This window comes from Microtus oregoni, unplaced genomic scaffold (assembly GCF_018167655.1).
Source record: "Microtus oregoni isolate MIOR12 unplaced genomic scaffold, Mior012 000023F_ref0000262, whole genome shotgun sequence".
NCBI classification, from domain to species: Eukaryota; Metazoa; Chordata; class Mammalia; order Rodentia; family Cricetidae; genus Microtus; species Microtus oregoni.
This window is the reverse complement of record NW_024543082.1, coordinates 2,441,357-2,455,403: the sequence shown is the minus strand read 5'-3', so window position 1 is coordinate 2,455,403 and position 14,047 is coordinate 2,441,357. Positions and strand designations below refer to the sequence as shown.

Here is a 14,047-nt window from a genome sequence, read left to right as displayed (position 1 = left end):
CCTGAATGTTTTGTGATGAGAATTTGTTGGCTTTGCAGTTTTCTTTGATCAGAGTGTTTATTTTCTCTATGGTGTCCTCAGAATCAGAGATTCTTTCTTCTATTTCTTGTATTCTATTGATTATGCTTGTTTCTCTAGGCTGTGCTCGTTGACCTAGATTTTCCATATCCAGCTGGTCCTCAGTTTGTGTTTTCTTCCTTGCTTCCATTTCAGTTTTCAATTCTTGAACTGTTTCCATTACCTGTTTGATCGTTCTTTCTTGGTTTCCCAGGGTATTATGTACATATTTACTCATTTCTTCAAATTTTTGGTTATACTTCTCATCCATTTCTATAAGGGCATTTTTCACATGTTGTTTAAGGGACTCTACTGCTTTCAAAAAGTCAATTTTTTCCACTTCTTCTGTGTTAGGGTGTTGGAGACCTTCTGTTGTAAGATCATTGGGTTCTGGTGTTTTCATGCTGATTTTCAGATTATTGGGTGAATTCTTTCCTTGACGCCTGCTCATCTCCTCCTATTGATGCTATCTAAGGGGTCTGTTAAAACTGGTTCAGGTTTCCCTGCTGGCCAGGGGCTCCTCTTACAAAATGCCCTTGCTCTGTTTCCTGGTTCCTGCCGGGGGGGCCAAGATCCCTCTCACCCCTCAGAAGGGTCTTCAAGAATAGGACCGGGCTCCTCCTCTGCCAGGGACCTCCCCAACCGAATGCCTACCTCTTTGGTTTAATTGTAGTGGGGCGATCTGTTCTCGGTGTTTCGCGCAGTCCCTGCAGCCTGCTTCTGCTGCTGGGATGGTTCCCGCCACCAGCAGCCTGTGTCCTCTGCTGCCGCTCTGGTCCCCGCCGGTTCCAGCCTGTCCCAGTTGGTCCCCGCCGGCTGTGCTGGGCGTCCTCCGCCGCCCGGTGTTCCGGCCGCCTTTCCTCCGCCCGGTGTTCCGGCCGCCTTCCGCCGCCCGGTGTTCGGGTTTCAGTGTCTTATGAGCTTTTGTTTGTCCCCTTCGCAGGCAGTATTTCAGTGACGTGATCGCAAATGCCATGAAGGAGATACAAGAATCTGGGTCATTCCAGAGTCTCCTGGATGCCTTGGGAAAAGAAAGAGATGGCAAAACGAACTTCCATGAAGTCATCACCAGGTCAGGGTTCTGATGGATTTATCTGCTTTGGGATTCTCTTTCAAGATGTCTTCTTGCTATGCTATTTAGGCAGTTCTTAGACCCTAGAAGTTTCTCCTGCCGCAAAGTAGCTGGGACTACAAGCATGTGCTAAACATCCTGGTCTGTTTTACATCTCTTGTCTTACACGTATGTGTATGTGGTGTGTTTGTGTGTGTACACATGCTTGCTTGTGCGGGGACACATGTATGGATTTGGGCGCATGCACATATGTACACATATGAGGTTGGCATGGGGAGTCTACCTTGAGTGTTTCACACCTTATTTTTTTAATAAAATATTTTATTTTTTATTGCTATTTATTGATCTCTACATTTTTCTCTGCTCCCCTCCCTGCCTCTCCCCTTCAACCCTCCCCCAAGGTCCCCATGCTCCCAATTTACTCAGGAGATCTTGTCTTTTTCTACTTTCTACTTCCCATGTAGATTATATCTATGTAAGTCTCTCTTAGTGTCTGCATTGTTGTCTAAGTTCTCTGGGACTGTGGTTTGTAGGCTGGCTTTTTTTGCTTTATGTTTAAAAACCACCTATGAGTGAGTACATGTGATAATTGTCTTTCTGTGTCTGGGTTACCTCACTCAAAATAATGTTATCTAGCTCCATCCATTTTCCTGCAAAATTCAAGCTGTCGTTATTTTTTTCTGCTGTGTAGTACTATTCCATTGTGTAAATGATCCTAACGTTTGAGAAGCCCTGTTCTTAACATTCTTACTTCTTTTAGGGAGGAAAAAGGAAGAAGAAAGATAAAATCTCTTCAGAGACAGTTAATTGATGTCAAAAAGGAGCGTCAAATGCAAGTACAGGTAAGACTCACCCATGAGGATGCCACCAAAGCTACTGAACTAAGACCACTACATAGCAGAGTTAGCTATGCTTCAGCTGGGGTGCCTATCTATTTTATTTAATTAATTATCCAATTAATTAATTTTTTTGAGATAAGGTTTCTCAGTGTAGTTCTGGCTGTCCTGGTACTCGCTTTGTAGACCACGTTGGTCTCGAACTCAGAGATGCCTACCTCTGCCTCCCAGGTGCTGGGATTAATGGTGTGCGCCACCACTGCTTGCTCTGCTGGGGTGCCTTTACAGGAGAGAGAAAGATGCCCAGTGCACGCCTTTAGTCCCAACATTCAGGAGGCAGAGGCAGGCCGATCTGAGTTCCAGGCCAGCCTGGTGAAATCCTGGAGGGAGAAGGTCAGAGAGGGGAAAGAGACACAAAAGAAAGGAACAGAACTCTGGGGGGATCAGCCCCTTGGAGCGCCTGGTCTGCTGTCACCTTCCCTGTCCCGCCCAAGCATACCAGCCTCTCCTTCCCTAGAGGACACCTCCTCTCAGTCAGTGTCTCAGAGGACTCCAGACGGGGAGACATCAACACTGCCTTGTTCGGATGACAATGTTTGCTAGTCACTCCAATTGGACTTCCATTACAAACTGGATTTGATGATCTTCTGTAGTCACTGGGACTCATCCCATCAGAATTTCCTTCTAGAAAGATATCGTTCCAAGTTTTAGCAACTGTTTGCAAAACAAGGTTTTGTGATAAAGATACCAACTCTTTTAGAATTACTAATTTTTTTTGTTTTTTTTTGAGACAGGGCTTCTCTGTGTAACTGTCTGATTGTCCTGAACCTGGCTCTGTAGACCAGGCTGGCTTCCCTCACAGAGATCCACCTGCCTCTGCCCCCTGAGTGCTAGGATTAAAGGCGTGCGCCACCACTGGCAGTAACTAAGTTTTTTCCTTTTTTAAAAAAAATATTTATTTATTATGTATATAGTGATCTGCCTACCTGTATGCCTGCAGGCCAGAAGAAGGCAACAGATCTCATTTCAGATGGCTGTGAGCCACCATGTGGTTGCTGGGAATTGAACTCAAGACCTCTAGAACAGCAGCCAGTGCTCTTAACAGCTGAGTCATCTCTCCAGCCCTTCACTTGTATTTTTTAAAATACCGTCTTTCTTATCAGTGAAGATTTATAAAGCTAGTTTGCACTTAATTTTTCTCCCTAATTACAGAAGTTTCCATTCCTGAAAAATTCTATCACAGTTTTAAAATTCTTGATTTTCTAAAGACTCCAGAACTTGGAATCAAGTTTCAGCCATTGTTCAGGCCTCTCATCTCCCACTTGAGTAGTGAATCTGGTCAAATAGAAATGTCACTGGACCACAGAGCCGTGGTGGCATAAATATGTCTGGTCTCAGGGAGTTCAGGCTGGCAAAGCTGACTCATTAACCCAGGACGACCTTGAACTCCTTGCCTCCTAAGTGCTGGGATCAGAGAAGTGCAACACCCTGTACCCCACGTCAGAACTGCGTGCTTTGAGGGTTGCTTTCTTACTTCAGTCTATGGCACCCCTGTTTCCCTCTTGCCTTCCAATCAAAGAGACAACCTGACGTTCAAGACAAATGACACCCTCTCCAGAGTCTAGCTTTCAAATTTCCTTAAACCCGTGCTCCCCAAGCCAGGACCAGCTACGAGAACAGCCTGTACTTGTAGTATTAGGAGCGGCGGGGCTGCATCCCCGGCACCCCGGCCGCCTGGCTAGCTTATGCCCCGAAATAACAACACACAAATTGTATTCATTTAAACACTGTTTGGCCCATTAGCTCTAGCCCTTACTGGCTAATTCTGATATCCCGATCAACCCATCTCTAATAAACTGTGTAGCACCGGTCTTACCAGGAAGGATTCCGCATGTCTGACCTGGCGGCTTGCTCCATTGTGTCTGCTTCAGAGAGCAGAGCTATCGCGTCTTCCCCGGGAGAGGGGAGCATGGCGTCTCTGAGCTCACTTCCTCTTCCTCCCAGCATTCTGTTCTGTTTACTCCTCCCACCTATGTTTTAACCTATGGGGCCAAGCAGTTTCTTTATTACTTGACCAATGACCTTCCTCCATCATTTCCCCTTTTTCTGTTTAAACAAAAAGGAAGGAAGGCTTTAACTTTAACATAGCAAAATTACATATAACAAAACAGTTATCAAGTAAGAATTACAATATTTATATCTATTTTATCTTTATCATTACTAAGGAAAACTATAACTATCTATTTTTCAACTCCATCAAAGACCTAAGTAAATGAGAAGTAAGCAACTTACAAAACTCTAGAAATCACAGAGACATCTCGCTGCCTGGACAGTCACCCAAAGTTCCTCTGTACCATTGGGGCATCCATTTTCGGCCTACAGGCCCATAGTATCCAGAGACATTTCCATGAAGTAGGAAATTTCAAAGGCAGTCAGTCATTATCTGCTGTGTCCTGCAGAATGTCTCGCAGACTCTTTCATGAATCAGGAACCCCAAAAGATCATCTCACCTTTAGGCAAGTTCAGTAGTCCTCTCTCTGCGGGTTCTCTGTGTCCAGTTTGTGCAACAGTCCAGGCAAGAGCAGTCTCTTGCCCAAATGGCTATCAAACTCCATAAGGTGCCTCTTCAATGCCCATCTTCTTCTTGAAGTAGATTGGTGCTGCCAGGAGCAGACGTGTCTCATTGTCATGAAAAACTCTAAGTTATTAAAACATTAAATGTCCTATTTTGTAGTCGTTGAAAGATATGAAGAATTTCTATCTAAAATATATCTATGTACATCTAGAAAAATCTAACTAACATAACTACAAGCTTGACTATTATCGATGATTATCCATTAACAACCTATATACATTACATTTTTAAATGAACTACACAATCACAATACCTTAATCAATATCAGAAATACGTATACTTATAACAAAATTGACCTTAAATTTAAATCACTAAAGCAAAATCCATGTCAATGCAAATTATTCATATCTCTATCATGTACTGCCAAGGAGCTTTCGGCACCTCTTGCGGCAGCAGTCAGGGCCTGATGAGCTCTAACTGGCTGACTGCTCTGTCACTAAGTCATCTTTTCTGGATTCAAATAAAATGTTCAGAAGACCATGTCTGAAGGCAGCAGGGGGCGGAGGAGAAAGTTTGGTCTTCCTGCAAACCCCACAAATACTCCACCTCAATCTGAGGACCTTTGTCATGGGGAAGCGCAGGCTCCGTGGATGGTCGGGATGACAGGATGTGGGGAAGGCAGATATCTGAGTGAAGCTTTGTTTTGTTTGTTTTTTTGTTTTTTTTCTGAGATAGGGGTTCTCTGTGTAGCTTTTCTGCCTTGGAACTAGCTCTTGTAGACCAGACTAACCTCAAACTCACAGAGATCCACCTGCCTCTGCCTCCGGAGTGCTGGAATTAAAGGCATGCACCACCACGGCCCAGCTCGAGTGAAGGTCTTAAACTCCTAAGTCGAGTTTCTTAGGCTGTGTGCTGTGTCTCTGCAGGTGTGTGTGACTATGGGAGTGTGCTGTGTCTCTGCAGGTGTGTGACTCTATAGGCGTGTGCTGTCTCTCTGTAGGAGTGTGCTGTGTCTGCAGGTGTGTAACTCTATGGGTGTGTGCTGTCTCTGCAGGTGTGTGCTGTGTCTGCAGGTGTGTAACTCTATGGGTGTGTGCTGTCTCTGCAGGTGTGTGCTGTGTCTCTGCAGCTGTGTGACTCTATGGGTGTGTGCTGTCTCTCTGTAGGAGTGTGCTGTCTCTGTAGGAGTGTGCTATGTCTGCAGGAGTGTGCGGTCCCTCTGTAGGAGTGTGCTGTGTCTGCAGGTGTTTGCTGTTCCTTGACTGGCATGTGTTACTTGGTGGGAAGATTTGGAAATGGACCCGTGTTTCAGTTCAATTGCTGGCATGCTTCAGTTGTGATTTTAGCATCTAAAGTTAGATAGTTTTTATATCTTGCTCAGTGTTTCATACTGTCTCTAAAATGTTTGTGTGAGACATGTTTGCAAAATATGTTTATGAGAAACAGGAAGGAAATTAGAGTATTCAGAAGCCTAAGGCAACAGCATTAAAACCAGATGACTTAGGCTTCCCTTTTTACACAGTCAGTGTTATATGAATTTATAAAAAGTTACGTAATATAATATTACATGATATAATGCAAACCTTCTGTTTGCCACAGGCCTCTGACATAACCTCCTGGAGGGTTTTGTAAATGATTTGTAAAATTATGTGTGTGTCTGAGTGCCTACATGTGTTTGCATGTGCATGCATATACATGTATGTCTGAGTGTGTGCATCATGTATGCTGCTGGATGCTGTGTGTGTTTGTGTGTAAGAAGTCTGGAAGATGGACATCAAATTCCTGGAGCTAGAGTTAGAGATGGTTGCGAGCTGCCCAGCCTGGGTGCTGGAACCAAAGTCCCGTCCCCTGGAAGAACAGGAAGTGCTCTTAACTGTTTCACAGTCTCTCCAGTCCTGACTTCTAGAAAATTTGATGAAACAGCTAGAATATGGGCACATCTTATCTTGTGCTCATTCCGAGTTACAGATTGTCTTTAGAATTTCTGGAACATATCTAGGTCTTCATTGACTGGAGACTCTAGCATGAACCTCACCCTTTTCTTTTTATTTATAAATTTCTTGGCCTCATTTTTTATGAATTGGCTCATTCATCTTTCAGGTGTCAGATAGACAAGCTCCTCAGAGGATCCTTCTTAGACAGTGCTAGTGGAGGTCACCTGACTGTGTCTCCCCTAGCCTGTCTGTTGCCCTCTCTCCACACAGGCTAGGTGTGCGTCCACAGCCTTCTCCCCCACACAGGCTAGGTGTGCGCCCACAGCCTTCTCCCCCACACAGGCTAGGTGTGCGCCCACAGCCTTCTCCCCCACACAGGCTAGGTGTGCGCCCACAGCCTTCCCTCCCACAACAGTTTCCCACTACACAGTGGTTTCTCTGGGACTTGGGCTGTTTATGTCTCCACTGTCCTCTGCTGCCTAGCTTGGTGTCTGCTACTAAAGAATTTTCAATCCATGAGTTTTGAGACCTTAAAATCATGAAACATGCTGGGTGATGGTAGCGCACACCTTTAATCCCAGCACTTGGGAGACAGAGGCAGGCAGATCTCTGTGAGTTCGAGGCCAGCCTGGTCTACAGAGTGAGTTCCAGGACACCCAGGGCTGTTACATAGAGAAATTCTGTCTTGAAAAACCAAAACCAAAACCAAAACAAAACTAACAAAAAACAACCAACAAACACCTAAACAAATGTGAAGCTTTAGTGACTGGTAGAGTTTCCCCGCATGTTCTGTGACTCACTGCGCTGGCCAGTCTGTGTCAGCTTGACGCAGGCTAGGGTCACCCGGGAAGAGGGAAGGTCAGCTGAGGAGATATTGCCATCACATTGGCCTGTGTGTCTGTCTGAGGAGCATTTTCTGGATTAGCGATTGATGTGAGAGGGCCCGGCCCACTGTGGGTGATGCCACCCCTGGGCAGGTGGTTCTGGGTTCTGTAAGAAAGCAGGCTGAGCAAGGTAGAGGGAGCAAGCCATAGCCAAGCGGTGTTCCTCCATGGCCTCTACACCAGCTCCCGACGTCCCTCCATGACGGACTGAGACCTGCAAGCCAAATCAAACCTTTCCTGCCAAAGTAGCTTTTGGTCAGTGTTTGTATCACACAGACAGAAAGGAAACCAGGACACTCAGTGTCCATCTGTCCTACAAGGTACAGGTTCTGCGTTCACAGACTCAACCAACCAATCAGTGAGCCTGTAAGAACCTGACTCTGTATAGATGTTAATAGAGGATTAGAGTTATCTGCAGGCTTCCGTATCTTGGGAGGAGGGGTGCCTTGGAACTAGTCTCCAGTGGGAACTGGGGAATGACTGTTATCACGCTCTAGGTACTAATATTCTCGTTTTTGAAAGGTGAAACCTAGGCCTAAACTGACTTGATCAATTTCAGAAAACTGTTTAGGCTGCAGGAAATCAGGACTTTGACCACTGCTCTTTCTACCAAAACCAGGTCCTAATGGCAAATCTGTTTGGAAATACAGATTACCCAAAGAAGATACTGCTCTGTTTGGTGCTGCGAACTTAGGAGACTGGGGCCTAAAAACGAGGCGGACTGAAGTCTCGTGCACTGGCCAACTTTACTCAGGGCATCAGACAATTCTGCGTGCATTCTGAGGGTTAAGCAAGGTCATGTGAGCAAAGTTCACTTGAGTTCAAGTTGTACACAATCAGAAGTACAAGCAAGGTCACGTGAGTTTAGGTTGTATAGTCACGAGGACAGAGTGTTTGTGATCACCAGTCTGAATAGTGGGTAAAATGATAGGTAATCTGGACGGGTTGGTGGCACACACCTTTAATCCTGTCACTTGGGAGGCTGAGGCAGGTGGACCTCTGTGACTTCGAGACCAGCCTGGTCTACAGACTAAGTTTCAAGATAGTCAGAGCTACTCAGAGAAACCCTGTCTTGAAAAACAAACTAACCGGGCTGGAGAGTTTAGGGGTTAAGAGCACTGACTGCTCATCCAGAGGACCTGAGTTCAGTTTCCAGCAACCACATGATGGCTTGCAGCCTCTGTAATGAGATCTGGCGCCCTCTTCTGGCCTGCAGGGATATATGCAGTCAGAACACTATACATAATAAATAAAAGAGAAAAATAAACTAACAAAAGATGATGGTTAATCTGAAACAACCACACTCGTATATTACTATACCTGGGAGGGGCTGAGAACACATTCCACGAACACATCCTTGCTTCAGAGGACAGAGGTCACAAGCTCTCAGAAATATCTTCACACAGCTTCACTCACAGACCGTGTTCAACACTGGCGAGACCTACTCAGTTTGAATTTGGTAGCTTTCATTCTGTCTCCCACACTTATTTATTATCCTGTGGGAGGGGCGCATATGTGGAGGTCAGAGGACAATTTGAGAGAGTTAATTCTCTCTCTGTGTCATGTGGGTCCCAGGGATCAAACTCAGATCATAAGGCATGATGATCATGGTGGCAAGTGACCACCTCTTTTGAGACAGGGTCTTCCGCAGCCCCGGCTGGCTTTGAGGAGCTCACCACAGCTAAGGATGACCTTGAACTCCTGCTGGGATTGTAGGTGTCTCCAGCTCCACCTCTTTCCCTCTTCTGAGCAGGGTCTCAGTGTGTGGCTCTGGCTGGTCTGGAACCTGCCATGTGAGCAGGGTTGGCCTGAAAGGTATAGAAACTCGCCTGCCTGGGCCTCCAGAGAGCTGGGGTTAAGGTGTTTTTCATGAGACACGTTTTCTCTCCGTGGGCCTGGTTGGCCTGGAGTCTGAGATGAGCCTTCTGCTCCCCGTCCTGGTGCAAAGACTCATTTTCCTTCAGAAGATCGTGATGGCTGAGCGCATTTCCCTTGTGCTGCGAGAAAGCCGGCTCTGCCCGCCTTGTAAGCACAGTGGTCTCATCTCTGCAGAATGGGAACGAATACATTGCTCACCTCAAAGACCAGCTACAAGAGATGAAGGCCAAAACCAACATGGAGAACCTTTATATGAAAAGAAACGCTGAACTGCAGGTTACCCAGACCCAGAAGAAATGTAACAGAGCAGAGGAACTCTTGCTGGAGGAGATTGAGGTAACCTGTGCTACCCTAGGCTAGCTGGGGATGGAGCCCAGTGACAGCATATGCCAGACTCTGAGGCCACCTTCCAGTATCAATACACAACAACAACAATAAATACACCCAGGTAGATGACTTGATGATGCCAAGTGGCTGTCACTTTAAAAAAATCATTTATCTTGGGCAGGAGAGAGATCATCTGTTAAGAGTACGCACATTTCTTAACCTGGTGGTGGTGCATGCCTTTAATCCCAGCACTAGAGAGGCAGAGGCAGGCAGATCTGTGTTCAAGGCCAGCCTGGTCTACAAGTGAGTTCCAGGACAGCCAGGGCTACACACAGAAACCCTGTCTAGAAAAACTTAAGAGGACCTTCGTTCTGTTCCCAGCACCCATATGTGTAGGATGGGGGGCACAACCTCCTGTACCTCCAGTTCCATGTTTTAAAATTATGTGTGGGAAAGTGCCCAAGTAGGCTAGAGGCATTGGGCCCCATGGAGCTGGAGTCATAGGTGGTTTCGAGCCACTGGGCAAAACAGAGGTCCTCTAAACATGAGCAGTGTGCATTCTTAGCTGCTGAGCTGGCTCCTGCCTCAGCCAGCTGTCATTCCTAATACGTCAGCCAATAAAAGAGGAGGAGGAAGAACATTAATGTTTTCCTTCATGACCAGTACAGCCCACGAGGTCAAGCTTGAAAGATTCAATGGGCCTAGATATCTGTGATTGGAGATTCTAATGGCTCCACCTCCTGCTCTCTGTACGACCTGGAGACGGCTGCTGGGAAAGCCTCCCTCCCAACCCCTGCTTTTTTTTTAAAATATATTTATTTATTTATTATGTATACAATATTCTGTCTGCGTGTATGCCTGCAGGCCAGAAGAGGGCACCAGATCTCATTACAGATGGTTGTGAGCCACCATGTGGTTGCTGAGAATTGAACTCAGGACCTCTGGAAGAGCAGGCAATGCTCTTAACCACTGAACCATCTCTCCAGCCCCCAATCCCTGCTTTTTTTGTTATGTTTTCTCTCTTCTTCCTCCTCCTCCCGGCCTCCTGTTCTTCAACATTGGCTTCTGTAGTTCAGGCAGGCTGGCCTCAGACTCACTTTGGAGTGCAGGGCTGGCCTTAACCGGATCTGCCTGCCTCAGCCTCCAGAGAGCTGGGATTCCAGGTGTGGACCATCTGGAAGTCTGTACTTTCTTTCTCTGGGCCAAGAATCTTGCACTTGAAGCATGGTTTTTCAGATGACAGGGTTGTTTGGGCTTCTTCAGGGCCCTTGCGCGTATCTAAGGAGGTGCAGTGTTTGTGGAGCACACAGGGAGCTCTGTAGGGAAGCCTTGGCATTCCTGGGGTCCCTGAGAATGGTGACCTGAGCCTTGCTGAGGAGAGAGCCTGTGCTTGGTGCATTACAGAAGCTGAGGATGAAAACTGAAGAGGAGAACCGAGTTCATATGGAGATCGAAATGTTCCTAAAGAAAGAGCAGCAGGTGAGTCTCCGGGACCTTTAGTTCCTCATTTAGGATCAAATTAGAGATGGCTTACCAGCTGAGAGCACTGGCTGCTCTTGCAGAGGACCTGGGTTCAGTTCAGGCATTGACATGCCATTTCACAGTTATAACTCCAGGCCCAGGGCATTCAGTACCCTCTTCTGGCCTTTAAGGGCATTGGGTGCACTGGTGCACATGGCACATGCATGTAAAACACCTGTACATATAAAATAAAGAGATCTCTGTAAATAAATCCCACTCCACGAGGTGGTGGCACACATTGTTAATCCCAGCACTTGGAAGGCGGAGGCAGGTGAATCTCTGTGAGTTTGAGGCCAGTCTGTGAGTGCTGGGATTAAAGGTGTGCATCACCACTGCCCAGCTTGATTTTTTAAATTATAAAAATAACATGCTCAGCTGGGCAGTGGTGGCCTTTAATCCCAGCCCTCGGGAGGCAGAGGCAGGTGAATTTCTGTGAGTTCAGGGTCAGCCTGGTCTATAGAGTGAGTTCCAGGACAGGCTCCAAAAGCCACAGAGAAACTCTGTCTCGAAAAACAAAACAAACAATAAATAAATAAATAAATAAATAAATAAAATAACAACAACAACAAAAAAAAAACCCAAAACAAACAAACAAAAAAACCATGATCAGTTGAGAGGTGTTTTTAAAATTATCAGTTGCATTCTCATTTTGTTCATGTTCTTAGAATCTCTTTGCAAAATAATTTAAAATATAAAATGTCCCATTGAATGGGTATGCCACAGATCTGCTCCAGACAGTACTGATTGTCACTGCAGGTGCTTTCTAACAGTCCGTCTCAGGAAAGCACTGCAGAGGGACCGGGACTCTGGGCTTCTGGGACTCTGGGTACATGTACTCATGCTTTCCCCTTCATAGTCCATGAATGTGTCTAGTCTGTTCTGCAGGCTGTGTGTGCAGATAGTCATGTCAGGTGCCTCTTACCTGGATGGTAAGAGGTGCTTGCTGGGTGGCCTGAAGCCAGGATAAGGGGGCTAACAGGAACCGTAGACTTGAGTAAATGATCTTTTTCTTTTGTTTGATGATTCTTGCTACATAGCTCAGGGTGTTCTCCAACTCAACTCTTTTTTTTTTTTTTTTTTTTTTTTTTTTTTGGTTTTTCGAGACAGGGTTTCTCTGTGGTTTTGGAGCCTGTCCTGGAACTAGCTCTTGTAGACCAGGCTGGTCTCGAACTCCCAGAGATCCGCCTGCCTCTGCCTCCTGAGTGCTGGGATTAAAGGCGTGCGCCACCATTGCCCGGCTCCAACTCAACTCTTGATCCTCAGCCTGCCCCAGCCTCCTGAGTGCTGGGATTGTAGGAGTGTGGATAATGGCTGGCTTAAATGTTTTGCTTTCTCCTCCTCCCTCCCCGAGCCTTCCCTCTCTCTCCTCTTCCTCCTTCAATCAGTTGTAAAGATGGACTGTTTCCATTGGTGATTATCTATTCTCTGTTAATATGTTAAAGTAAAACACTATACATTTGCTCTTGAGTCCTTTAAATTTTTGGAATTAGCCTCACCTGGTCTTAATGCACATGGCAGTAAATGCTGGGATTGTTAAAGGTGTTGGGATTGTTAAAGGTGTTGGGATTGTTAAAGGTGTTGGGATTGTTAAAGGTGTTGGGATTGTTAAAGGTGTTGGGAATGGTGTGCCTAGGGAGCCTCCAGGAGACCTGACATGTCTTCCAGCGCCCTCTGCTGACAAAGATTAGTATTTTGCTAGGTGGCCAAAGAAACCTTTCCAGTGAGGCTAGGCCTTGCAGAAAGTACTTGGAGCTGAGAGGCATCCAGCAGCCAGCTGACATCTGGCTCTGTGTGACTCTGGCCAAGTCACCTAGCCTCTCTGATTAGAAAACAGTGATCCTCGCCTTTCATCCCAGCACTCGGGAGGCAGAGGCAGGCGGATCTCTGTGAGTTCGAGGCCAGCCTGGTCTACAAGAGCTAGTTCCAGGACAGGAATGAAAAGCTACGGAGAAACCCTGTCTTGAAAAATAAAAAACAAAACAAAACAAAAAACAAACAAAAAAAACCCAACAAAAACTGGTAACTACAAATTTATTTTTAAATTTTAATTTAGAGACTGCATCTCATTACATAGCCCTGGCTGGTCTGGAACTCACTATGTAGACCAAGCTGGCCTCAAGTTCAAAGAATTAGAGTTACCTCATGAGTGCTGGGATTGAAGAAGGTGTGTGTCACGACGCCTGGCTGAGATGCATTATTTTTTTAATCTATCAAAGTGGTGTATTTTTCTCCTTTAATGTGTTCATAAAGTAAAATACACGTGTGCATCTTACGTTTGCCCATTCATTTATTCGTGTGTGTGTGTGTGTGTGTGTGTGTGTGTGTTTATCTGCCACACGGATCCCCTGGAGCTGGAGTTACAGGTGATTGTGAACTTCTCAAACTTAGCCTGTTCTCAAGATCCAGGACAGGTTCCCAACCAAAAACCCAGTAAAGTGTGGTTCTTAGTGACAGTAATCGCAGTGTCTGAAGTTCCTCAGGAGACGTCAGTTCTAATGGAAGATGCACAGACTGAAGGCGGAGTGCCAAGGTTCAGATTCCAGCCTGCACTCAAGTCTCCTTGAGTTCTTTAGACCCCTCGCTCTCTCAGCTAGTGCTCGTGGAGCGGAAATACAAGAATCCCTTACAGACAGTGCAGCACAGCAGGTTTTGTGTGCCAGTGTACTGACATTCAGCATACAACGCTGGAAAGGGGGGAGGTTAAGTAAAAAGGTTTGCTTTAATAAAAGCAACAGAATATAGATAATTATTAATTCTAGACCCAGAGAAAGAAAGTAAAACCTTAGCATGTATAAGAAATTTGAAGAGATAGCATAGGAGAAAGTCCATCTGCTCTCCAGAGGGCCTGAATTCTGTTTCCAGCACCTTCTTTCATTTTCTCTTGCAAAAAAGTCCATCTTCAAGTAACTTTTCAAGACTGAATCTCATTTTTCTATCATTTTTGAAAATTAGGTTGGCTAGGC

At 45.8% G+C, this 14,047-nt stretch overlaps 1 protein-coding gene across 3 annotated transcripts in view; it reads left to right on the top strand.

The window, feature by feature from the left end:
* The window catches only part of Iqcg (IQ motif containing G), a 40,585-nt gene that overhangs the window by 22,933 nt on the left and 3,605 nt on the right, over positions 1-14,047 (top strand). Inside the window, exons 4-7 of one of the 3 annotated variants that reach the window (XM_041673232.1) lie at positions 1,001-1,129; positions 1,890-1,971; positions 9,411-9,572; positions 10,968-11,042. In XM_041673232.1, the coding sequence (XP_041529166.1) occupies positions 1,001-1,129; positions 1,890-1,971; positions 9,411-9,572; positions 10,968-11,042 (448 nt within the window). The remainder of the gene's footprint in view (positions 1-1,000; positions 1,130-1,889; positions 1,972-9,410; positions 9,573-10,967; positions 11,043-14,047) is intronic. The other 2 variants (XM_041673233.1, XM_041673234.1) reach the window with 2 other exon arrangements.